The sequence below is a fragment of the Antedon bifida genome, chromosome 2 (assembly GCF_963402885.1).
Source record: "Antedon bifida chromosome 2, ecAntBifi1.1, whole genome shotgun sequence".
NCBI classification, from domain to species: Eukaryota; Metazoa; Echinodermata; class Crinoidea; order Comatulida; family Antedonidae; genus Antedon; species Antedon bifida.
Genome location: NC_136227.1, coordinates 23466249 through 23492044, shown reverse-complemented (window position 1 = coordinate 23492044; position 25796 = coordinate 23466249). Strand labels below are relative to the sequence as shown.

The 25796-nt window shown below is 37.1% G+C and overlaps 1 protein-coding gene, 17 non-coding genes and 1 pseudogene across 18 annotated transcripts; 18 read left to right on the top strand and 1 right to left on the bottom strand.

Annotated features, from left to right (window-relative positions):
• The first annotated feature begins 474 nt into the window (after positions 1-474).
• Positions 475-666, top strand: LOC144836322 (U2 spliceosomal RNA). Its single transcript, XR_013611179.1, has one exon. It is a non-coding gene; the product is annotated as a U2 spliceosomal RNA (small nuclear RNA).
• Positions 667-1260: 594 nt separating this feature from the next.
• Positions 1261-1452, top strand: LOC144836320 (U2 spliceosomal RNA). The gene has a single exon (XR_013611178.1). It is a non-coding gene; the product is annotated as a U2 spliceosomal RNA (small nuclear RNA).
• Positions 1453-2142: 690 nt separating this feature from the next.
• On the top strand, positions 2143-2334 carry LOC144836318 (U2 spliceosomal RNA). Its single transcript, XR_013611177.1, has one exon. It is a non-coding gene; the product is annotated as a U2 spliceosomal RNA (small nuclear RNA).
• Positions 2335-3891: 1557 nt separating this feature from the next.
• Positions 3892-6710, bottom strand: LOC144835513 (uncharacterized). The gene is made up of 2 exons (XM_078690596.1): positions 4954-6710; positions 3892-4865 (listed from the first exon to the last, which is right to left on the bottom strand). The coding sequence occupies exons 1-2, from the start codon at positions 6476-6478 to the stop codon at positions 3892-3894; spliced, it is 2499 nt and encodes an 832-aa protein (XP_078546722.1). The 5' UTR covers positions 6479-6710.
• Positions 6711-8379: 1669 nt separating this feature from the next.
• LOC144836317 (U2 spliceosomal RNA) lies at positions 8380-8571 on the top strand. Its single transcript, XR_013611176.1, has one exon. It is a non-coding gene; the product is annotated as a U2 spliceosomal RNA (small nuclear RNA).
• Positions 8572-9165: 594 nt separating this feature from the next.
• Positions 9166-9357, top strand: LOC144836376 (U2 spliceosomal RNA). The gene has a single exon (XR_013611225.1). It is a non-coding gene; the product is annotated as a U2 spliceosomal RNA (small nuclear RNA).
• Positions 9358-9955: 598 nt separating this feature from the next.
• Positions 9956-10100, top strand: LOC144836422 (U2 spliceosomal RNA; annotated as a pseudogene).
• Positions 10101-10838: 738 nt separating this feature from the next.
• Positions 10839-11029, top strand: LOC144836404 (U2 spliceosomal RNA). The gene has a single exon (XR_013611250.1). It is a non-coding gene; the product is annotated as a U2 spliceosomal RNA (small nuclear RNA).
• Positions 11030-11632: 603 nt separating this feature from the next.
• LOC144836316 (U2 spliceosomal RNA) lies at positions 11633-11824 on the top strand. The gene has a single exon (XR_013611175.1). It is a non-coding gene; the product is annotated as a U2 spliceosomal RNA (small nuclear RNA).
• A 597-nt stretch (positions 11825-12421) lies between these two features.
• LOC144836315 (U2 spliceosomal RNA) lies at positions 12422-12613 on the top strand. Its single transcript, XR_013611174.1, has one exon. It is a non-coding gene; the product is annotated as a U2 spliceosomal RNA (small nuclear RNA).
• Positions 12614-13207: 594 nt separating this feature from the next.
• On the top strand, positions 13208-13399 carry LOC144836375 (U2 spliceosomal RNA). Its single transcript, XR_013611224.1, has one exon. It is a non-coding gene; the product is annotated as a U2 spliceosomal RNA (small nuclear RNA).
• Positions 13400-14002: 603 nt separating this feature from the next.
• LOC144836314 (U2 spliceosomal RNA) lies at positions 14003-14194 on the top strand. The gene has a single exon (XR_013611173.1). It is a non-coding gene; the product is annotated as a U2 spliceosomal RNA (small nuclear RNA).
• Positions 14195-14791: 597 nt separating this feature from the next.
• On the top strand, positions 14792-14983 carry LOC144836401 (U2 spliceosomal RNA). The gene has a single exon (XR_013611247.1). It is a non-coding gene; the product is annotated as a U2 spliceosomal RNA (small nuclear RNA).
• Positions 14984-15391: 408 nt separating this feature from the next.
• LOC144836392 (U2 spliceosomal RNA) lies at positions 15392-15583 on the top strand. Its single transcript, XR_013611238.1, has one exon. It is a non-coding gene; the product is annotated as a U2 spliceosomal RNA (small nuclear RNA).
• A 598-nt stretch (positions 15584-16181) lies between these two features.
• On the top strand, positions 16182-16373 carry LOC144836546 (U2 spliceosomal RNA). The gene has a single exon (XR_013611369.1). It is a non-coding gene; the product is annotated as a U2 spliceosomal RNA (small nuclear RNA).
• Positions 16374-16971: 598 nt separating this feature from the next.
• On the top strand, positions 16972-17163 carry LOC144836545 (U2 spliceosomal RNA). The gene has a single exon (XR_013611368.1). It is a non-coding gene; the product is annotated as a U2 spliceosomal RNA (small nuclear RNA).
• Positions 17164-17765: 602 nt separating this feature from the next.
• LOC144836544 (U2 spliceosomal RNA) lies at positions 17766-17957 on the top strand. The gene has a single exon (XR_013611367.1). It is a non-coding gene; the product is annotated as a U2 spliceosomal RNA (small nuclear RNA).
• Positions 17958-18552: 595 nt separating this feature from the next.
• LOC144836543 (U2 spliceosomal RNA) lies at positions 18553-18744 on the top strand. Its single transcript, XR_013611366.1, has one exon. It is a non-coding gene; the product is annotated as a U2 spliceosomal RNA (small nuclear RNA).
• A 490-nt stretch (positions 18745-19234) lies between these two features.
• LOC144836395 (U2 spliceosomal RNA) lies at positions 19235-19426 on the top strand. The gene has a single exon (XR_013611241.1). It is a non-coding gene; the product is annotated as a U2 spliceosomal RNA (small nuclear RNA).
• The last annotated feature ends 6370 nt before the right edge of the window (positions 19427-25796 follow it).

The window sequence follows — 25796 nt, the reverse complement described above, 5'->3', positions numbered from 1 at the left end:
TGTCTAAATAAAGCGTTACTGTACTTTCAGTTGATCGTTTAATTATTAAAATGCAGAGAAACGAATGGGCTTAATTTCAAGTTTATTTTATTGACGTAATTTATAGGCATGAGACGTACATTTTACTATTTCGTCTTTGTTTGACGGTCCGGCTCGACAAACCTTACGCTACTTACTTTATTGTATGTATTCTCTGTATTGTTATGTAAATTGACAACGTAATGTGTTCTATAACGTTAACGGTGTGTTACGACCATCGAACGTAAGACGTCATCAATTTTGTTTAAGAAAAACATGTTGGTAGTTATTACAAATTAATTTTATTATTCTATAATCTCTGTAAAAACTTTTACATTTTCAACGGTATGGCTTAACACATCGGTCGAATGTATACATTAGCTACATTGTATGTATCACACTGATTCGACAACAAGTCGTCATTTGTTGGTACTAGTTGAGATTCGTTTAATTGTTATCGCTTCTCGGCCTTTTGGCTAAGATCATGTGTAGTATCTGTTCTTTTCAGCTTAATATCTGAAACGCTGCTCATCGAGTAGCTTCTATATTAAACTGATTTTTGAATTCAGGCCATGGAATAGGAGCTTGCTCCATCCTGGCCACGGGTTGACCTGGTATTGCAGTACATCCAGGATTGGCCCAACCTATCAAGATAATTGTTATTTTAAAAAATAGAATCTGTAACACTGTTATTGTCTGTATTTACGTAATAGGTTACGTGTTGTTACGTTATATTTTTTTATTAGAGAAATATTATTATTTGTCTAAATAAAGCGTTACTGTACTTTCAGTTGATCGTTTAATTATTAAAATGCACAGAGAAACGAATGGGCTTAATTTCAAGTTTATTTTATTGACGTAATTTATAGCCATGAGACGTACATTTTACTGTTTCGTCTTTGTTTGACGGTCCGGTTCGACAAACCTTACGCTACTTACTTCATTGTATGTATACTCTGTATTGTTATGTAAATTGACAACGTAACGTAATGTGTTCTGTAACGTTAACGGTGTGTTACGACCATTGAACGTTAGACGTCATCAGTTTTGTTTAAGAAAAACATGTTGGTAGTTATTACAAATTAATTATATTATTCTATAATCTCTGTAAAAACTTTTACATTTTCAACGGTATGGCTTAACACATCGGTCGAATGTATACATTAGCTACATTGTATGTATCACACTGATTCGACAACAAGTCGTCATTTGTTGGTACTAGTTGAGATTCGTTTAATTGTTATCGCTTCTCGGCCTTTTGGCTAAGATCATGTGTAGTATCTGTTCTTTTCAGCTTAATATCTGAAACGCTGCTCATCGAGTAGCTTCTATATTAAACTGATTTTTGAATTCAGGCCATGGAATAGGAGCTTGCTCCATCCTGGCCACGGGTTGACCTGGTATTGCAGTACATCCAGGATTGGCCCAACCTATCAAGATAATTATTGTTTTTAAAAAATAGAATCTGTCACAGTGTAACACTGTTATTGTCTGTATTTACGTAACAGGTTACGTGTTGTTTCGTTATATTTTTTCATTAGAGAAATATTATTATTTGTCTGAATAAAGCGTTACTGTACTTTCAGTTGATCGTTTAATTGTTAAAATGCACAGAGAAACGAATGGGCTTAATTTCAAGTTTATTTTATTGACGTAATTTATAGGCATGAGACGTACATTTTACTGTATCGTCTTTGTTTTACGGTCCGGCTCGACAAACCTTACGCTACTTACTTTATTGTGTGTATTCTCTGTATTGTTATGTAAATTGACAACGTAACGTAATGTGTTCTATAACGTTAACGGTGTGTTACGACCATCGAACGTAAGACGTCATCAGTTTTGTTTTAAAAAAACATGTTGGCAGTTATTACAAATTAATTATATTATTCTATAATCTCTGTAAAAACTTTTACATTTTCAACGGTATGGCTTAACACATGTATTATGTTAATTTGGATGCACCACTTCTGTGTGTGCCACCGATGCAAAGGTGTCATTTCCTAATAAATTATTATTATTATTACATCGGTCGAATGTATACATTAGCTACATTGTATGTATCACACTGATTCGACAACAAGTCGTCATTTGTTGGTACTAGTTGAGATTCGTTTAATTGTTATCGCTTCTCGGCCTTTTGGCTAAGATCATGTGTAGTATCTGTTCTTTTCAGCTTAATATCTGAAACGCTGCTCATCGAGTAGCTTCTATATTAAACTGATTTTTGAATTCAGGCCATGGAATAGGAGCTTGCTCCATCCTGGCCACGGGTTGACCTGGTATTGCAGTACATCCAGGATTGGCCCAACCTATCAAGGTAATTATTATTTTAAAAAAATAGAATCTGTCACACTGTAACACTGTTATTGTCTGTATTTACGTAACAGGTTACGTGTTGTTACGTATATTTTTTCATTAGAGAAATATTATTATTTGTCTAAATAAAGCGTTACTGTACTTTCAGTTGATCGTTTAATTATTAAAATGCACAGAGTGTCACACAGCCGCAATTACGGCTCTTTCGGACATGTAATTGCTGGTAACCAACGATGAACAACGGTAAATAGCCACAACTGTACACATATAAATGTAAAAAGTAAAATTTAATAATAATCTTTGACAACCAATTCTTTCTTTTATAATTCAAACCCCCAAAAAAAACCCACAAAAAAAACCCAACCAATTCTCAAACAATGATACCGTATACCTATTCCCCACAAACTTTATGCAATTCCCCAAATTTCCCAATCCTTCCAAACAAAATATCAACAATCTTCTTATTTTTAAATAAATCCCCGAAACCCCCCTTTCAAATACAATAATATCACAAGATGAATAATTAGACAATAATAAATGTCCACAATATCGTTCCTTCTTGCCTTCTCTCCTACGCTGACACAAAAACAAATTAGAAAGATAAAAGTTACAACGATTCTGCAAATAAACAACTCCCACGCCTCTGCTCCCGTTCTGCTTGTCTTATCAATTATAATTCTTCCTATTTTCTGACATATAAATAAATCAAATATAAAGTTAAAATGTTTCTTGATGTCGTTCTGCACTGCAATCCGCTCCCCGACCAATTATTTCTTTCTCCTTTTCCACGTAAAATAATATCAGTATCAATCCAGTTACTCTTCAATATTTCCAAACAATTCTTTACATGCAACAACTTCTGCTGTTTCCAACAGTTATTTCTTCCGTCAATTTACATTCACAATTTCAATTAATCCTCAGTAATCTCAACAATTAACAGTTCTACATTTAAGTACAGCCTTATAGTATTACTTCCAACTCACAATTTATTAACTTCATGTATATCACTTTATTTCCTTTCTGCTTCAGCTCTATATCACCATAATTATCTCCAACTCACAATTTATTAACTTCATGTATATCTCATTATTTCCTTTCTGCTTCAGCTCTATATCACCATAATTCAATTACTTCTTCTCCTGCACGTCTTAGTTTCTCATATCAATATTCACCTATCCCTTTCTGGCTTAACATAACATAGCCCTCCTTCTCTGTCTCCTCTCAATTTCCATTCACCTCAAAATTCCCTCAATTATCCACATATCACCACCTTATCCTTCTCCACCAATCAGCAACTCACACACTAACTTAACCCTTATACCTCTCCTCCAATCAGCAAACACCACACAATCCTTCTCTGCAACACAAAAACTCTGCTCCACTGGCTTCACACAATAGCTTCCTAAAACAAAAGAAAGGTTCAAATAGTGAAAACAAAAGGAAAAGTAAGAATGACTTGCAAAATATATACACAACTTTATGTCACTTGTGACATTTACTCCCCTCTAAAAGAATAATGTATCAACATTTTCTCCATACCGTGACGGGTCCTATTTACACTCGACTTAAATAATCAGCTCCTACATTTTCACTGCCTTTAATCGCCTCTATTCGGAACTTGTACGGTTGTAGAGCCAGGGCCCATCTCATAATTCGCCCATTGGACAATTTCGCTCTGTGCATAAACACAAGCGGCTGGTGATCAGTTTCCAACGTGAAGTTTCGTCCATATAAATAAGACTCAAATTTTCGTACACTCCATACAATGGCTAAGCATTCTTTTTCCATCACTGAATATGCTTTTTCTCGAGGAAGCAGTTTCTTGCTAGCGTACGCCACGGGAAACTTCACGTCACCATACTGCTGCATTAGAACCGCTCCCACTCCATATTCGGACGCATCTGTTCTCAAAATAAAATCTTTGTTTAAATTAGGAAGGCATAAAATTGGAGTACTGTTTAATTTTTCCTTAAGTTTAACAAACGCACTTTCCTGGGCCTTCTCCCAACATATTCGGTTAGGTTCCCGATTCTTCGTTTTGTCGGTTAATGGACAAGCAATCACAGAGTAATTAGGAATGAACTTTCTATAGTAGTTGGTCATCCCAAGGAATGACCGGAGTTGTTTCTTTGTTTCTGGTTGTTTGGCTGACAAGATGCTTTGTATCTTCTCCACTCGAGGTTGAACATTTCCTTTCCCTACCACATGGCCAAGAAACTCGACTTGTTTGTTACTCACAGTTGTAGTTTGTTTCTCTGCAAGATCCTTGAATTTTGCAAGGCTGATATCTTGTTGCTGGGCGGTTTTCATAATTCCCGCTGTGATGATTTGCTTGTGTATTTCTGTAGTTTTAAGTGTTCTGAATGGTTTATCCATAGTGTTAGCTTGAGACCGGGTAACAACAGAACATCCTTGAAGATTTCGCTCTGTCCATGTGGGATCTGGATTTCCTGGTGCTCGTACTCCTGCAATATTACCTAATATCAAGTCATAAATAGGGTTATTCATACATAGTGCATACGTCTTTCCTGAAAAAAAATGGAGTATTAACATGTATTAATGCAACCGGTAAGTTGCGGACCGTGCCATCAATCAGCACACAGGTTTTCTCCTTACCAGTAAGTTGTTCGGCTGATACAAGATCTTTCTTCACAACCACCCCACTACAGCCACTGTCACGAAGAACAGAGACGCAGCGTGACCCAACACAACCTGTATAAACGGGCATTTTACTAATTGAATTATTTAGAGCCGCTGTCATAATTGGAAGACAGTGCCCACATTGAAGAGTGACCTTATCACCATCATTATTGATACAACATTGATTTAAAGACTCTGACATTTTCGTAACCATACTGGCACCCACATCGGGAATTTCTTCTTTGGCTTTACATTCGTGTTGTTTTGTACATTTCTGGCAATCAGACTCTGTTTGTGGTGAAGTAGACAACCCAGCGCAACTGTTGGCGTCCTGTCTACAATTTCTGGCAATATGTCCTGTTTTTAAGCATCGGTAACATTTTGGAGGAGAGTTTGGCTTATGCATAGTTGAGGCTCTGCAATTTCTAGCTAGGTGACCTACACGATGACATATAAAACAAGTTGGACTACGGAAACTAGAAGGGCTTTGTGATGAGGATGTACTGGGAACATTATTAGAGGAGAGTTGAGGAGAATTTGGCTCTTTTTGTTTAAACTCTATTGGTTTACCAAATAATCCCCCACGAGCTTCCAAATATTGCTCCGCAATTTCAGCCATCGCTTGTATCGTTTTCGGTTGACGTTCCCTTAGGAACAGAGCTAGGTCCTTCCCACACCCATCGGTAAACTGCTCTCGCAGCAATAAATCTTTTAACCCCTGAAAGGTTTTTTCCCCCTCTGCTAGGTCAATCCACCTATCAAGATAATTGCTTATCCTCGCAGCAAATTGCGGGCCGCTTTCTCCGTATTCGGGCTTAGCTGTTCGTAACTTATGTCGAAATCCATCGGCGGTTAACTGAAACCGTTTTAGAAGAGCCAACTTCAACAGTTTGTAATCGTTAGCTTCAGCTGACGACAACCTGGAATAAACCTCGAGAGCCTTCCCAGTTAGTAGGGCACTTAAGTTAACCGGCCACTCAATTTCTTTCCACTCCTGACTAGTCGCATACCGTTCAAACCTTTTCAGATAGGCATCTAGGTCATCTGTTCGATCATGGAAAGGGGGTAATTTAGGTTTACTGGCCTTAACCCGTGACTCAGGATTGGGTAATACTCTACCACCCGGCCGTGCCCGATTCTTTTCTTGTTCTAATTGGATTTCTAACCTTCGCATTTCTATAAGATAGGCCTGTTCGTTTTCTCTCTCTCTTTCTTCACTCGCTCTTTTTCTCTCTGCTTCGTCCCTCTCTAGTACCTCTCTTCTCTCTCTCTCTTCCTTCTCTAGTGCCTCTCTTCTCTCTCTCTCTTCCTTCTCTAGTGCTCTCTCTTCCCTGTCTCTGTTTCGCTCCATTTCTTCTCTCTCCCTGTTTCTCTCTTCTCTCTCTAGTGCTCTCTCTTCTCTCTCTCTGGCAGCTTCCTCTCTCTTTTCCACAAACTCTCTTAATTCCACTCCATCTAACCCCAACGCTTTTCCTGCGTCAACAATTTTAGTGAGATCCATTTCTTAAGAAAAAAAAAAAAAAATATATATATATATAAGTATCCAATATAAGTATACAGTATGCCAATAATATGGCAAATAGACAATCCAAGAATCACGTACAATTGTTTCATCTACCAATGTTCACGCTAGGTTACAAAGTTTCCCGGACGAGCCCCCATAAATGTCACACAGCCGCAATTACGGCTCTTTCGGACATGTAATTGCTGGTAACCAACGATGAACAACGGTAAATAGCCACAACTGTACACATATAAATGTAAAAAGTAAAATTTAATAATAATCTTTGACAACCAATTCTTTCTTTTATAATTCAAACCCCCAAAAAAAACCCACAAAAAAAACCCAACCAATTCTCAAACAATGATACCGTATACCTATTCCCCACAAACTTTATGCAATTCCCCAAATTTCCCAATCCTTCCAAACAAAATATCAACAATCTTCTTATTTTTAAATAAATCCCCGAAACCCCCCTTTCAAATACAATAATATCACAAGATGAATAATTAGACAATAATAAATGTCCACAATATCGTTCCTTCTTGCCTTCTCTCCTACGCTGACACAAAAACAAATTAGAAAGATAAAAGTTACAACGATTCTGCAAATAAACAACTCCCACGCCTCTGCTCCCGTTCTGCTTGTCTTATCAATTATAATTCTTCCTATTTTCTGACATATAAATAAATCAAATATAAAGTTAAAATGTTTCTTGATGTCGTTCTGCACTGCAATCCGCTCCCCGACCAATTATTTCTTTCTCCTTTTCCACGTAAAATAATATCAGTATCAATCCAGTTACTCTTCAATATTTCCAAACAATTCTTTACATGCAACAACTTCTGCTGTTTCCAACAGTTATTTCTTCCGTCAATTTACATTCACAATTTCAATTAATCCTCAGTAATCTCAACAATTAACAGTTCTACATTTAAGTACAGCCTTATAGTATTACTTCCAACTCACAATTTGTTAACTTCATGTATATCACTTTATTTCCTTTCTGCTTCAGCTCTATATCACCATAATTATCTCCAACTCACAATTTATTAACTTCATGTATATCTCATTATTTCCTTTCTGCTTCAGCTCTATATCACCATAATTCAATTACTTCTTCTCCTGCACGTCTTAGTTTCTCATATCAATATTCACCTATCCCTTTCTGGCTTAACATAACATAGCCCTCCTTCTCTGTCTCCTCTCAATTTCCATTCACCTCAAAATTCCCTCAATTATCCACATATCACCACCTTATCCTTCTCCACCAATCAGCAACTCACACACTAACTTAACCCTTATACCTCTCCTCCAATCAGCAAACACCACACAATCCTTCTCTGCAACACAAAAACTCTGCTCCACTGGCTTCACACAATAGCTTCCTAAAACAAAAGAAAGGTTCAAATAGTGAAAACAAAAGGAAAAGTAAGAATGACTTGCAAAATATATACACAACTTTATGTCACTTGTGACACAGAGAAACGAATGGGCTTAATTTCAAGTTTATTTTATTGACGTAATTTATAGGCATGAGACGTACATTTTACTATTTCGTCTTTGTTTGACGGTCCGGCTCGACAAACCTTACGCTACTTACTTTATTGTATGTATTCTCTGTATTGTTATGTAAATTGACAACGTAATGTGTTCTATAACGTTAACGGTGTGTTACGACCATCGAACGTAAGACGTCATCAATTTTGTTTAAGAAAAACATGTTGGTAGTTATTACAAATTAATTATATTATTCTATAATCTCTGTAAAAACTTTTACATTTTCAACGGTATGGCTTAACACATCGGTCGAATGTATACATTAGCTACATTGTATGTATCACACTGATTCGACAACAAGTCGTCATTTGTTGGTACTAGTTGAGATTCGTTTAATTGTTATCGCTTCTCGGCCTTTTGGCTAAGATCATGTGTAGTATCTGTTCTTTTCAGCTTAATATCTGAAACGCTGCTCATCGAGTAGCTTCTATATTAAACTGATTTTTGAATTCAGGCCATGGAATAGGAGCTTGCTCCATCCTGGCCACGGGTTGACCTGGTATTGCAGTACATCCAGGATTGGCCCAACCTATCAAGATAATTGTTATTTTAAAAAATAGAATCTGTAACACTGTTATTGTCTGTATTTACGTAATAGGTTACGTGTTGTTACGTTATATTTTTTTATTAGAGAAATATTATTATTTGTCTAATTAAAGCGTTACTGTACTTTCAGTTGATCGTTTAATTATTAAAATGCACAGAGAAACGAATGGGCTTAATTTCAAGTTTATTTTATTGACGTAATTTATAGCCATGAGACGTACATTTTACTGTTTCGTCTTTGTTTGACGGTCCGGTTCGACAAACCTTACGCTACTTACTTCATTGTATGTATACTCTGTATTGTTATGTAAATTGACAACGTAACGTAATGTGTTCTGTAACGTTAACGGTGTGTTACGACCATTGAACGTTAGACGTCATCAGTTTTGTTTAAGAAAAACATGTTGGTAGTTATTACAAATTAATTATATTATTCTATAATCTCTGTAAAAACTTTTACATTTTCAACGGTATGGCTTAACACATCGGTCGAATGTATACATTAGCTACATTGTATGTATCACACTGATTCGACAACAAGTCGTCATTTGTTGGTACTAGTTGAGATTCGTTTAATTGTTATCGCTTCTCGGCCTTTTGGCTAAGATCATGTGTAGTATCTGTTCTTTTCAGCTTAATATCTGAAACGCTGCTCATCGAGTAGCTTCTATATTAAACTGATTTTTGAATTCAGGCCATGGAATAGGAGCTTGCTCCATCCTGGCCACGGGTTGACCTGGTATTGCAGTACACCCAGGATTGGCCCAACCTATCAAGATAATTATTGTTTAAAAAAAATAGAATCTGTCACAGTGTAACACTGTTATTGTCTGTATTTACGTAACAGGTTACGTGTTGTTACGTTATATTTTTCCATTAGAGAAATATTATTATTTGTCTGAATAAAGCGTTACTGTACTTTCAGTTGATCGTTTCATTGTTAAAATGCACAGAGAAACGAATGGGCTTAATTTCAAGTTTATTTTATTGACGTAATTTATAGGCATGAGACGTACATTTTACTGTATCGTCTTTGTTTGACGGTCCGGCTCGACAAACCTTACGCTACTTACTTTATTGTATGTATTCTCTGTATTGTTATGTAAATTGACAACGTAATGTGTTCTATAACGTTAACGGTGTGTTACGACCATCGAACGTAAGACGTCATCAATTTTGTTTAAGAAAAACATGTTGGTAGTTATTACAAATTAATTATATTATTCTATAATCTCTGTAAAAACTTTTACATTTTCAACGGTATGGCTTAACACATCGGTCGAATGTATACATTAGCTACATTGTATGTATCACACTGATTCGACAACAAGTCGTCATTTGTTGGTACTAGTTGAGATTCGTTTAATTGTTATCGCTTCTCGGCCTTTTGGCTAAGATCATGTGTAGTATCTGTGTTCGGATATTTGGCATCTTACCGATCATAAAGTGGTATGGCAAGCCCTGACATGTGCGAGCGTCTACAAGGTATTTTTGAGAAGCTTGGCGCATATCCCTTCAGTGGTGGTAGCTAAAAGTCATCGAAACTGGTCAGCTTCATTCGGTGCTTTGGTCGGAAGCATCCTGCTCAGTGAGAGTAGTGTGGTTGGATGGAAGGTGGTGCATGGTTGTCTTCCAGTGGGTGAGGTTCTTCGAAACCGTAGAATGGTTGTGCGTTCGTTTAGTTGTCCGGAGTGCCACTGTTCGGAATCAATTGCGCATTGCTTGTTGGAATGTAGTCGTGTTTGGCTGGTTTGGCAATGGGCGCTTGATTATCTAAGCAAGTTTTCAGGTGTGGACATATCCTTTAATGCGGATAGCCTGTTGTATTTCTGGTTTGATGCTCCGGATAGCAGAGTGTACTGGCTTGCGGTTTACATTATTTCCGAAGTCAAGTTACAGATCTGGAAGACTAGATGCAGAGCACTATTCCATAACGAGATCTGCTCTGGGGAAGGTTTGGTAGTAAGAGTTAGAGATTCTATAAGAAGTCGTGTCAAACTTGAATTTAGGCGCTTTCAGTCAAATTTAGTGGCCTTTCGAAAAGTTTGGTGTGCACAGGGAGTGGTTGCTGTCGTTTCGGGCAATTCGCTAGTTTTAAAAGTGTAAGTTATGTCAGTTCAGTTGTCTAATATGTTTCTCGGTTTTGTTTTGTTAGGTTCTATAGGCAGGGAGGATCGTACCCTCACGTATTCCGGTCTGCCGTGGGCAGCCTGCCTAGGGTTGATCGCGTAGTGGTTATGTTCTGAATTAGTTTATCCTTGTTTGCGTTCGCTCTAAATCAAAAAGGAGTATCTGTTCTTTTCAGCTTAATATCTGAAACGCTGCTCATCGAGTAGCTTCTATATTAAACTGATTTTTGAATTCAGGCCATGGAATAGGAGCTTGCTCCATCCTGGCCACGGGTTGACCTGGTATTGCAGTACATCCAGGATTGGCCCAACCTATCAAGATAATTATTGTTTTAAAAAAATAGAATCTGTCACACTGTAACACTGTTATTGTCTGTATTTACGTAACAGGTTACGTGTTGTTTCGTTATATTTTTTCATTAGAGAAATATTATTATTTGTCTGAATAAAGCGTTACTGTACTTTCAGTTGATCGTTTAATTGTTAAAATGCACAGAGAAACGAATGGGCTTAATTTCAAGTTTATTTTATTGACGTAATTTATAGGCATGAGACGTACATTTTACTGTATCGTCTTTGTTTTACGGTCCGGCTCGACAAACCTTACGCTACTTACTTTATTGTGTGTATTCTCTGTATTGTTATGTAAATTGACAACGTAACGTAATGTGTTCTATAACGTTAACGGTGTGTTACGACCATCGAACGTAAGACGTCATCGGTTTTGTTTTAAAAAAACATGTTGGCAGTTATTACAAATTAATTATATTATTCTATAATCTCTGTAAAAACTTTTACATTTTCAACGGTATGGCTTAACACATCGGTCGAATGTATACATTAGCTACATTGTATGTATCACACTGATTCGACAACAAGTCGTCATTTGTTGGTACTAGTTGAGATTCGTTTAATTGTTATCGCTTCTCGGCCTTTTGGCTAAGATCATGTGTAGTATCTGTTCTTTTCAGCTTAATATCTGAAACGCTGCTCATCGAGTAGCTTCTATATTAAACTGATTTTTGAATTCAGGCCATGGAATAGGAGCTTGCTCCATCCTGGCCACGGGTTGACCTGGTATTGCAGTACATCCAGGATTGGCCCAACCTATCAAGGTAATTATTATTTTAAAAAAATAGAATCTGTCACACTGTAACACTGTTATTGTCTGTATTTACGTAACAGGTTACGTGTTGTTACGTATATTTTTTCATTAGAGAAATATTATTATTTGTCTAAATAAAGCGTTACTGTACTTTCAGTTGATCGTTTAATTATTAAAATGCACAGAGAAACGAATGGGCTTAATTTCAAGTTTATTTTATTGACGTAATTTATAGGCATGAGACGTACATTTTACTATTTCGTCTTTGTTTGACGGTCCGGCTCGACAAACCTTACGCTACTTACTTTATTGTATGTATTCTCTGTATTGTTATGTAAATTGACAACGTAATGTGTTCTATAACGTTAACGGTGTGTTACGACCATCGAACGTAAGACGTCATCAATTTTGTTTAAGAAAAACATGTTGGTAGTTATTACAAATTAATTATATTATTCTATAATCTCTGTAAAAACTTTTACATTTTCAACGGTATGGCTTAACACATCGGTCGAATGTATACATTAGCTACATTGTATGTATCACACTGATTCGACAACAAGTCGTCATTTGTTGGTACTAGTTGAGATTCGTTTAATTGTTATCGCTTCTCGGCCTTTTGGCTAAGATCATGTGTAGTATCTGTTCTTTTCAGCTTAATATCTGAAACGCTGCTCATCGAGTAGCTTCTATATTAAACTGATTTTTGAATTCAGGCCATGGAATAGGAGCTTGCTCCATCCTGGCCACGGGTTGACCTGGTATTGCAGTACATCCAGGATTGGCCCAACCTATCAAGATAATTGTTATTTTAAAAAATAGAATCTGTAACACTGTTATTGTCTGTATTTACGTAATAGGTTACGTGTTGTTACGTTATATTTTTTTATTAGAGAAATATTATTATTTGTCTAATTAAAGCGTTACTGTACTTTCAGTTGATCGTTTAATTATTAAAATGCACAGAGAAACGAATGGGCTTAATTTCAAGTTTATTTTATTGACGTAATTTATAGCCATGAGACGTACATTTTACTGTTTCGTCTTTGTTTGACGGTCCGGTTCGACAAACCTTACGCTACTTACTTCATTGTATGTATACTCTGTATTGTTATGTAAATTGACAACGTAACGTAATGTGTTCTGTAACGTTAACGGTGTGTTACGACCATTGAACGTTAGACGTCATCAGTTTTGTTTAAGAAAAACATGTTGGTAGTTATTACAAATTAATTATATTATTCTATAATCTCTGTAAAAACTTTTACATTTTCAACGGTATGGCTTAACACATCGGTCGAATGTATACATTAGCTACATTGTATGTATCACACTGATTCGACAACAAGTCGTCATTTGTTGGTACTAGTTGAGATTCGTTTAATTGTTATCGCTTCTCGGCCTTTTGGCTAAGATCATGTGTAGTATCTGTTCTTTTCAGCTTAATATCTGAAACGCTGCTCATCGAGTAGCTTCTATATTAAACTGATTTTTGAATTCAGGCCATGGAATAGGAGCTTGCTCCATCCTGGCCACGGGTTGACCTGGTATTGCAGTACACCCAGGATTGGCCCAACCTATCAAGATAATTATTGTTTAAAAAAAATAGAATCTGTCACAGTGTAACACTGTTATTGTCTGTATTTACGTAACAGGTTACGTGTTGTTACGTTATATTTTTCCATTAGAGAAATATTATTATTTGTCTGAATAAAGCGTTACTGTACTTTCAGTTGATCGTTTCATTGTTAAAATGCACAGAGAAACGAATGGGCTTAATTTCAAGTTTATTTTATTGACGTAATTTATAGGCATGAGACGTACATTTTACTGTATCGTCTTTGTTTTACGGTCCGGCTCGACAAACCTTACGCTACTTACTTTATTGTGTGTATTCTCTGTATTGTTATGTAAATTGACAACGTAACGTAATGTGTTCTATAACGTTAACGGTGTGTTACGACCATCGAACGTAAGACGTCATCAGTTTTGTTTAAAAAAAACATGTTGGCAGTTATTACAAATTAATTATATTATTCTATAATCTCTGTAAAAACTTTTACATTTTCAACGGTATGGCTTAACACATCGGTCGAATGTATACATTAGCTACATTGTATGTATCACACTGATTCGACAACAAGTCGTCATTTGTTGGTACTAGTTGAGATTCGTTTAATTGTTATCGCTTCTCGGCCTTTTGGCTAAGATCATGTGTAGTATCTGTTCTTTTCAGCTTAATATCTGAAACGCTGCTCATCGAGTAGCTTCTATATTAAACTGATTTTTGAATTCAGGCCATGGAATAGGAGCTTGCTCCATCCTGGCCACGGGTTGACCTGGTATTGCAGTACATCCAGGATTGGCCCAACCTATCAAGGTAATTATTATTTTAAAAAAATAGAATCTGTCACACTGTAACACTGTTATTGTCTGTATTTACGTAACAGGTTACGTGTTGTTACGTATATTTTTTCATTAGAGAAATATTATTATTTGTCTAAATAAAGCGTTACTGTACTTTCAGTTGATCGTTTAATTATTAAAATGCACAGAGAAACGAATGGGCTTAATTTCAAGTTTATTTTATTGACGTAATTTATAGGCATGAGACGTACATTTTACTATTTCGTCTTTGTTTGACGGTCCGGCTCGACAAACCTTACGCTACTTACTTTATTGTATGTATTCTCTGTATTGTTATGTAAATTGACAACGTAATGTGTTCTATAACGTTAACGGTGTGTTACGACCATCGAACGTAAGACGTCATCAATTTTGTTTAAGAAAAACATGTTGGTAGTTATTACAAATTAATTATATTATTCTATAATCTCTGTAAAAACTTTTACATTTTCAACGGTATGGCTTAACACATCGGTCGAATGTATACATTAGCTACATTGTATGTATCACACTGATTCGACAACAAGTCGTCATTTGTTGGTACTAGTTGAGATTCGTTTAATTGTTATCGCTTCTCGGCCTTTTGGCTAAGATCATGTGTAGTATCTGTTCTTTTCAGCTTAATATCTGAAACGCTGCTCACCGAGTAGCTTCTATATTAAACTGATTGTTGAATTCAGGCCATGGAATAGGAGCTTGCTCGATCCTGACCACGGGTTGACCTGGTATTGCAGTACATCCAGGATTGGCCCAACCTATCAAGATAATTATTGTTTTTAAAAAATGGAATCTGTCACACTGTAACACTGTTATTATCTGTATTTACGTAACAGGGTACGTGTTGTTACGTTATATTTTTTCAATAGATAAATATTATTATTTGTCTGAATAAAGCGTTCCTGTACTTCAGTTGATCGGTTAATTATTAAAATGCACAGAGAAACGAATGGGCTTAATTTCAAGTTTATTTTATTGACGTAATTTATAGCCATGAGACGTACATTTTACTGTATCGTCTTTCTTTTACGGTCCGGCTCGACAAACCTTGCGCTACTTACTTTATTGTATGTATTCTCTGTATTGTTATGTAAATTGTATTGTATGTATCACACTGATTCGACAACAAGTCGTCATTTGTTGGTACTAGTTGAGATTCGTTTAATTGTTATCGCTTCTCGGCCTTTTGGCTAAGATCATGTGTAGTATCTGTTCTTTTCAGCTTAATATCTGAAACGCTGCTCATCGAGTAGCTTCTATATTAAACTGATTTTTTAATTCAGGCCATGGAATAGGAGCTTGTTCCATCCTGGCCACGGGTTGACCTGGTATTGCAGTACATCCAGGATTGGCCCAACCTATCAAGATAATTATTATTTTAAAAAAATAGAATCTGTCACAGTGTAACACTGTTATTGTCTGTATTTACGTAACAGGTTACGTGTTGGTACGTTTTATTTTTTCATTAGAGAAATATTATTTGTCTGAATAAAGCGTTCCTGTGCTTTCAGTTGATCGGTTAATTATTAAAATGCACAGAGAAACGAATGGGCTTAATTTCAAGTTTTTTTTATTGATGTAATTTATAGCCATTAGACGTACATTTTACTGTATCGTCTTTGTTTTACGGTCCGGCTCGACAAACCTTACGCTACTTACTTTATTGTATGTATTCTCTGTATTGTTATGTAAATTGCAACGTAACGTAATGTGTTCTATAACGTTAACTGTCAGTTAAGACCATCGAACGTAAGACGTCATCAGTTTTGTTTAAAAAACATGTTGGCAGTTATTACAAATTAATTATTATTATTCTATAATCTCTGTAAAAACTTTTACATTTTCTACGGTATGGCTTAACACATCGGTCGAATGTATACATTAGCTACATTGTATGTATCACACTGATTCGACAACAAGTCGTCATTTGTTGGTACTAGTTGAGATTCGTTTAATTGTTATCGCTTCTCGGCCTTTTGGCTAAGATCATGTGTAGTATCTGTTCTTTTCAGCTTAATATCTGAAACGCTGCTCATCGAGTAGCTTCTATATTAAACTGATTTTTGAATTCAGGCCATGGAATAGGAGCTTGCTCCATCCTGGCCACGGGTTGACCTGGTATTGCAGTACATCCAGGATTGGCCCAACCTATCAAGATAATTATTGTTTTTAAAAAATAGAATCTGTCACAGTGTAACACTGTTATTGTCTGTATTTACGTAACAGTTTACGTGTTGTTACGTTATATTTTTTCATTAGAGAAATATTATTATTTGTCTGAATAAAGCGTTACTGTACTTTCAGTTGATCGTTTAATTATTAAAATGCACAGAGAAACGAATGGGCTTAATTTCAAGTTTATTTTATTGACGTAATTTATAGGCATGAGACGTACATTTTACTGTATCGTCTTTGTTTTACGATCTGGGTCGACAAACCTTACGCTACTTACTTTATTGTATGTATTCTCTGTATTGTTATGCAAATTGACAACGTAATGTGTTCTATAACGTTAACGGTGTGTTACGACCATCGAACGTAAGACGTCATCAGTTTTGTTTAAAAAAAACATGTTGGCAGTTATTACAAATTAATTATATTATTCTATAATCTCTGTAAAAAGTTTTACATTTTCAACGGTATGGCTTAACACATCGGTCGAATGTATACATTAGCTACATTGTATGTATCACACTGATTCGACAACAAGTCGTCATTTGTTGGTACTAGTTGAGATTCGTTTAATTGTTATCGCTTCTCGGCCTTTTGGCTAAGATCATGTGTAGTATCTGTTCTTTTCAGCTTAATATCTGAAACGCTGCTCATCGAGTAGCTTCTATATTAAACTGATTTTTGAATTCAGGCCATGGAATAGGAGCTTGCTCCATCCTGGCCACGGGTTGACCTGGTATTGCAGTACATCCAGGATTGGCCCAACCTATCAAGATAATTATTGTTTTTAAAAAATAGAATCTGTCACAGTGTAACACTGTTATTGTCTGTATTTACGTAACAGGTTACGTGTTGTTTCGTTATATTTTTTCATTAGAGAAATATTATTATTTGTCTGAAAAAAGCGTTACTGTACTTTCAGTTGATCGTTTAATTGTTAAAATGCACAGAGAAACGAATGGGCTTAATTTCAAGTTTATTTTATTGACGTAATTTATAGGCATGAGACGTACATTTTACTGTATCGTCTTTGTTTTACGGTCCGGCTCGACAAACCTTACGCTACTTACTTTATTGTGTGTATTCTCTGTATTGTTATGTAAATTGACAACGTAACGTAATGTGTTCTATAACGTTAACGGTGTGTTACTACCATCGAACGTAAGACGTCATCAGTTTGTTTAAAAAAAACATGTTGGCAGTTATTACAAATTAATTATATTATTCTATAATCTCTGTAAAAACTTTTACATTTTCAACGGTATGGCTTAACACATCGGTCGAATGTATACATTAGCTACATTGTATGTATCACACTGATTCGACAACAAGTCGTCATTTGTTGGTACTAGTTGAGATTCGTTTAATTGTTATCGCTTCTCGGCCTTTTGGCTAAGATCATGTGTAGTATCTGTTCTTTTCAGCTTAATATCTGAAACGCTGCTCATCGAGTAGCTTCTATATTAAACTGATTTTTGAATTCAGGCCATGGAATAGGAGCTTGCTCCATCCTGGCCACGGGTTGACCTGGTATTGCAGTACATCCAGGATTGGCCCAACCTATCAAGATAATTATTATTTAAAGAAAATAGAATGTCACACTGTAACACTGTTATTGTCTGTATTTACGTAACAGGTTACGTGTTGTTACGTATATTTTTTCATTAGAGAAATATTATTATTTGTCTAAATAAAGCGTTACTGTACTTTCAGTTGATCGTTTAATTATTAAAATGCACAGAGAAACGAATGGGCTTAATTTCAAGTTTATTTTATTGACGTAATTTATAGGCATGAGACGTACATTTTACTATTTCGTCTTTGTTTGACGGTCCGGCTCGACAAACCTTACGCTACTTACTTTATTGTATGTATTCTCTGTATTGTTATGTAAATTGACAACGTAATGTGTTCTATAACGTTAACGGTGTGTTACGACCATCGAACGTAAGACGTCATCAATTTTGTTTAAGAAAAACATATTGGTAGTTATTACAAATTAATTATATTATTCTATAATCTCTGTAAAAACTTTTACATTTTCAACGGTATGGCTTAACACATCGGTCGAATGTATACATTAGCTACATTGTATGTATCACACTGATTCGACAACAAGTCGTCATTTGTTGGTACTAGTTGAGATTCGTTTAATTGTTATCGCTTCTCGGCCTTTTGGCTAAGATCATGTGTAGTATCTGTTCTTTTCAGCTTAATATCTGAAACGCTGCTCATCGAGTAGCTTCTATATTAAACTGATTTTTGAATTCAGGCCATGGAATAGGAGCTTGCTCCATCCTGGCCACGGGTTGACCTGGTATTGCAGTACATCCAGGATTGGCCCAACCTATCAAGATAATTGTTATTTTAAAAAATAGAATCTGTAACACTGTTATTGTCTGTATTTACGTAATAGGTTACGTGTTGTTACGTTATATTTTTTTATTAGAGAAATATTATTATTTGTCTAATTAAAGCGTTACTGTACTTTCAGTTGATCGTTTAATTATTAAAATGCACAGAGAAACGAATTGGCTTAATTTCAAGTTTATTTTATTGACGTAATTTATAGGCATGAGACGTACATTTTACTGTATCGTCTTTGTTTTACGATCTGGGTCGACAAACCTTACGCTACTTACTTTATTGTATGTATTCTCTGTATTGTTATGCAAATTGACAACGTAATGTGTTCTATAACGTTAACGGTGTGTTACGACCATCGAACGTAAGACGTCATCAGTTTTGTTTAAAAAAACATGTTAGCTACATTGTATGTATCACACTGATTCGACAACAAGTCGTCATTTGTTGGTACTAGTTGAGATTCGTTTAATTGTTATCGCTTCTCGGCCTTTTGGCTAAGATCATGTGTAGTATCTGTTCTTTTCAGCTTAATATATGAAACGCTGCTCATCGAGTAGCTTCTATATTAAACTGATTTTTGAATTCAGGCCATGGAATAGGAGCTTGCTCCATCCTGGCCACGGGTTGACCTGGTATTGCAGTACATCCAGGATTGGCCCAACCTATCAAGATAATTATTGTTTTAATAAAATAGAATCTGTCACAGTGTAACACTGTTATTGTCTGTATTTACGTAACAGGTTACGTGTTGTTACGTTATATTTTTTCATTAGAGAAATATTATTATTTGTCTGAATAAAGCGTTACTGTACTTTCAGTTGATCGTTTAATTGTTAAAATGCACAGAGAAACGAATGGGCTTAATTTCAAGTTTATTTTATTGACGTAATTTATAGGCATGAGACGTACATTTTACTGTATCGTCTTTGTTTTACGGTCCGGCTCGACAAACCTTACGCTACTTACTTTATTGTGTGTATTCTCTGTATTGTTATGTAAATTGACAACGTAACGTAATGTGTTCTATAACGTTAACGGTGTGTTACGACCATCGAACGTAAGACGTCATCAGTTTTGTTTAAAAAAAACATGTTGGCAGTTATTACAAATTAATTATATTATTCTATAATCTCTGTAAAAACTTTTACATTTTCAACGGTATGGCTTAACACATCGGTCGAATGTATACATTAGCTACATTGTATGTATCACACTGATTCGACAACAAGTCGTCATTTGTTGGTACTAGTTGAGATTCGTTTAATTGTTATCGCCTTTTGGCTAAGATCATGTGTAGTATCTTGAATTGGTTTTGCTGAGTTAAAGTGGACATTGTATCTCCTGTTTCAGGCATTTTTGGACGTCAGCGTGGACATCCATTTCTTATATTATGAAGTAAGAGTTTTCGTTTTATTTCTAACTGAGAGTTCCTCCTTAAAATGCGGAGGCCCTCGTCGGTCAATCTCGACTACGGAGATAAGGCTGTTGTTGTGAAAAGAGTTTTCGATGATCTGAAGTTGGCTAAACTCAACTTGGAAGAGGTGGCCGCTGTGCAAAGATTGTCGAATTGTTCATTTGATGTGACATGGAAGACCGCTTCTACAGCTAGACGGGCTGCTGCCGCCTAGCCGACTTACCAAACAGGCCAGTGTTAAAGTTTTACGACAATCGGGTCGTTGTGACAATCTTGTTTGTCGAATGTGAGGTGGATGATGGTGTGGTGGTCAAACACATGTTATCCCGATATGGCGAAGTCACTGAATCGAGACGGCTTTTTTATAGTGATCAGCCTACGATTTTAAATGGAAATCGCCAGTATAAGATGGAATTGACTCGTGACATCCCGTCATAGATTCGCATCGGATCAAGGTACTGTTGGGTGCGATATTATGGACAGCCTAAAACGTGCCTGAGGTGTGGGATCGTTGGTCATCAAGCGGGTTATGTGGCTAGGAGGTGTCCTGTTTCTTTCAGCGCTAAAGCTCGTGGTGGCAGTCAGCCTATTATTGAAGAGGACGGACTAACTTCAAGTGGAGAAGAGGAGCTTGTTGTGGTGGAAGATGCAGGTAATGTGACGGATGTTGAGGAGGAGTTGGAGGTAGAGAGTAGGGGAGTGGTTGCATCAGGCTCGATACTAATGAGTACGTCAGAGAAGGATTTAGGCTCTATTAGTGTTGGAGGTAGTGATGTGGAGAAAAATGAAGAACACATGTTGGGGGGAGAGCAGGAGGAGTTCTCCAGCTGGGGCGATAGTTTTCCTTTACTGCCTAAGTTTGGGAGTATTTTCGATACTGACAGTGAGGACAGTTTGGACAGTGATGATAGTGATTCCTCAGATGTTGTAAGTGCCAAAGACTCTTCGAATTTGGTAGTGGCAAAAGATGCATCTGTTGTGAACGCCAAGGCTCTGAAAAAGCTGAAAGAAGCCGGTTTTGGGAAGGAGATAGGAATGTCGTTATCCTGCGTGAAAGGTTGTTCGTTACCGGCTTTCTCCTCATGGCGTTCTGTTGCAGATCATATGGCAAAGAAGCATGGGAAGAGCGCAGTGGTGAACTGTCCGGTTAAATCTTGCAGAAAGTCAGCGACCAGGCCAGCGGATTTAGTCTGCCATTTGGCTTCGTTCCACGCGTCCTTTGTTGAGGCAAATCTTTTCGAAATGAGTTATAGGGGACCACTGGTGTACTTTTTGTTGTTTTTAATGGTTTTGTTTGCTTCATTGAATGTGAATGGCTTTCGAGATTCGTCTAGGAGAGCACAGGTTTTCAGCGCCTGCCGACAGGGAAAGTTTTATGTTCTTTTCCTTCAGGAAGTGCATTGTGCTTCTGACTCTGAAGGTGATTCATGGGCGAAAGATTGGGCTGGTGGGGCATACTGGTGCGGGAGCTCTAGAAGAAGTGGTGGTGTTGCGATTCTTCTTCGTTTGGGGTTATCCCTATCAAACATCAGGCGAGAGCCTACTGGCTCGGTAATATCTGGCGTGGTTCATGTGGATGGGGTAGATATTCAACTTTGTTGTATTTATGCTCCTAATGATCCCGCTCGTCGAAAGATTTTCTTTAAAGACCTGCCTAAGTTTGTTTCGCCTGCTGTACCTTGTTTGCTCGGCGGCGATTTTAATTGTGTCCCAGATGTTGACTTGGATAAAGTTGGTGGTAATCAGGCGTTAGGAAGTGCAGGGGCTGTGATCGAGTTAATGGAGTTTTGCTCGGCGCTCGGTCTCGATCAGTTTCGGAAGCTGTATCCTGATGTTGTGGCAACGTCGTGGTCATCCGTGGCCAAGGGTATCGCTTGTAGGTTGGACTGGTTTATGCTCCTGATGCTCCATTTCCCATTCCGTTTGTGTTTTTTCTGACCATGACTGGGTGGTACTGGATGCGATCGTGTCTGAGGAAACCCGCCGTGGTAGTGGTGCTTGGAAGTGCAATGTGTCTGTGCTGTCCGATCCTTGTTTTGTGGAGGATTTCACTACGAAGTTCAGAGGGTGGCAGTCGCTCAAACCGGGCTACGGGACTGGTGGGATAGTGTTAAGACTCGGTCTAAGTCGTTAATTATTGAACATTCGTCGAGAATTAGCAGAGAGAGAAATCAAGAAAGACAGCGATTAGGGACTGATTATGAGGAGCAAAATAATGTATTTTCTGTTTCTCGAGACCCAAAGCATTTGGATGTTATGGCAAAGATCAAAGCTGAGCTAGAGGGCCTGGATCAAAGTCAATTGGAGGGAGCTCGTGTCAGGGCGAGGGTGCGATTTCTTGAGGAAGGAGAGAAAAGTTCTCAGTTTTTTATAAAGATGGAGAAACGGAGAGGCACTGAAAAGATCATCGACTCTATTAGATCTCCAACTGGAGAGATTGCCAGGGACAGTCAGAAAATTGTCAGGGTTTTTGAGGACTTTTATAAGCAACTGTTTGAAACGGGTGAAGGGCCTTTGTCAGAGAATCAGGAGGTTTTTCTTGATTCAGTGGACAGGCGTGTTCCTGGCGACAAATTGGCAGATTTGGAGAGAGATATTTCGTTGGAAGAGTTACGGAATGCCCTTGCTGGGATGGCGAAGGATAAGTCTCCCGGTTTGGATGGTCTGCCTGTAGAGTTTTATTTGTGCTTGTGGGATGTTCTCGCTCCGGCTTTAGTTTGTGTGTACAAGTCGGCGTTTGAGAAGGGGCATTTGTCGTCATCTCAAAAAGGTGGTCTCATCAAGTTGTTGCCGAAAGGGGGGATTGTCTGGATCCCAAGAATCGCAGACCAATAACTCTGCTTAACGTGGAAATTGTTAGCCAAAGTTTTGTGTCTAAGGACCTCGAAGGTCATGGATTGTTTGGTTGGTCCATATCAAACATGTGCCGTTCCTGGTAGAAAGGTGCAGTCAAACTTGATCTTGGTTAGAGATATTGTCGAGTACGCGTCTCGTTTTAATTTTCCGTTGGCGGTTATTTCTTTTGATCAAGAGAAGGCGTTTGATAAGGTTAATTTGAAGTTTTTGTTTAAAATATTACAAAGGTTTGGTTTCAAAGAAAACGTGATGCGGTGGTGGTTTCGTTGTTTGTACGCTGAATCTTTTAGTCACGTCATGGTTAATGGGTATATTTCTAACCCTTTCCGTTGTCGCGGGGCGTGAGGCAAGGGTGCCCTCTTTCTCCCTTGCTTTATGTTTTGTACATGGAAGCCTTGAGCTCCCACATTCAGAAGTCCACTTTGATTCAGGGTGTTAAGTTCAATACGCTGATGATCTGACATGCGTGGTGTCGTCTAATTTTTCAGTATTTTCTTTGCTTCGCGTGTTAAAGGCGTTTGAAGTTGCGTCTGATTTGTGTTTTAATTTAAAAAAGACTCAAGGAATCTTGTGTGGGAGATGGCAAGGGTTAACGAGCCTTCGTGGCGTGGAGTCAATCCCGTGGTCAGAGGAATCGCTAAGAGTTTGTGGAGTCGAGATAGGGGGAAGCGATCCTGATCGGCGTTCATGGGAGAAGGTGTATAAGCGATTTGAAGCAGTGATCGAAGTTTGGAGAGAGAGAAAATTGTCCCTGCTTGGGAGGATTACAATCCTGAATACATTTGCATTGCCCGTTCTCTTTTATGTCGCGCCAGTTTATACTTTACCGGATGCTTTTGTTAAGCGTATCTATAGGAGTATGTTTTCATTCATTTGGCAAGGAAGAGAGATGGTTTCTCGGAAGACTCTGTTCCTTCCCCGGAGCGACGGTGGTCTAGGCTTAGTTGACCCTGTCTGTAAGTGTAAAAGCATTTTTGTTTCTTTTATTAGTTTGGTGTTGGCAGAAGTCGGTTGGACTTTCTTTTGTGTTTATTGGCTGGGTCCTGTGCTCCATAGGATTGGGTTAGTTCCTTGGTTGAATAATCGACCCCACGATTTTGACCCCCCCCCCTCCGGTTTATGAGCGCCTTGGAAGTTTGTGTTCGGATATTTGGCATCTTACCGATCATAAAGTGGTATGGCAAGCCCTGACATGTGCGAGCGTCTACAAGGTATTTTGGAGAAGTTTGGCGCATATCCCTTCAGTGGTGGTGGCTAAAAGTCATCGAAACTGGTCAGCTTCATTCGGTGCTTTGGTTGGAAGCATCCTGCTAAGTGAGAGTAGTGTGGTTGGATGGAAGGTGGTGCATGGTTGTCTTCCAGTGGGTGAGGTTCTTCGAAACCGTAGAATGGTTGTGCGTTCGTTTAGTTGTCACTGTTCGGAATCAATTGCGCATTGCTTGTTAGAATGTAGTCGTGTTTGGCTGGTTTGGCAATGGGCGCTTGATTATCTAAGCAAGTTTTCAGGTGTTGACATATCCTTTAATGCGGATAGCCTGTTGTATTTCGCCAAATTTAATAGTATGGTTGATAAAACTGATAAACATAAACATTTGATTGATTCTTTAAATTTGAAGTTCTCTGTGGTTGGTCTTTCTGAGACATAACTGAACGATTCGAAAGCAATTCCATTTCTTAATGGTTACAATTTTTTTTCGAGCCATAGAACTAATGCTATTGGTGTTGGGTTTTTTATTAGAGATGAACTAGAAACTAAGATTCGTTATGATTTATCTCTCCCAAATGATTTATGTGATTCACTCTTTATTGAAATCAAATTAAAACAAAACAATAAAAAAAATAAAATAATAGGTATTATTTACAAGCCACCAAATTCAAATGTTGACATTTTTTCACAAGAAATAGATAAACTACTTCATAAATTAAACAATTTAAATATGGATTGCAACCTCATGGGAGACTTTAACATTGATCTCTTAAAATCACAACATCATAACCTTATTAATAAATATTTTTCTACAATTTTATCAAACTCTTTTTTTTCAACTATATCCAAACCTACACGAATAACCAATCATAGTTCAACATTGTTAGATCACTTTTATACAAATCAAATTAACTCAAAAATAGACTCTGGAGTGTTAATTACTGATATATCTGACCACCTTCCTATTTATCATATTATCCATAACGATTTACATTCTTATCAAAAAACCATTCAATATTCTTAATTTATAAATGACATAGATTTTCTATGTAATGATTTACAAAATGAAGATTGGTCAAGTATCTATAATTGTGATCCTAAACTATCATTTAATCTGTTCATTGACAAATTTATCTTAATCCATAACAAACATCTTTCTATCAAAAAATCCTCAAAAAGTAAATCCTTTAAACAGCCATGGATTAAAAAAAATGATCCATTAGTCCTACAAACAGAAGATAAACGTATAGATAATATAAATGATATTTGTGAACAATTCAATTCATACTTTTCCAATATTGGTTCTACCGTTGCAACCTCTCTAAGTAAATGTAATGTTCACCCTCATACATATTTAACCTCACCAACACCAAACTCACTCTTTTTAACACCTGCTACTGAACTTGAAGTGTCTGATATAATAAAAGGACTTGACTCTAAAAAAGGATCTGGTTATGATAATCTAACTAACTCTGTTCTTAAACAAGTATATCCTTTTATTTTAAGTCATTTAACATATGCTATAAATACTTCATTCTCTACAGGTATTGTACCTACAC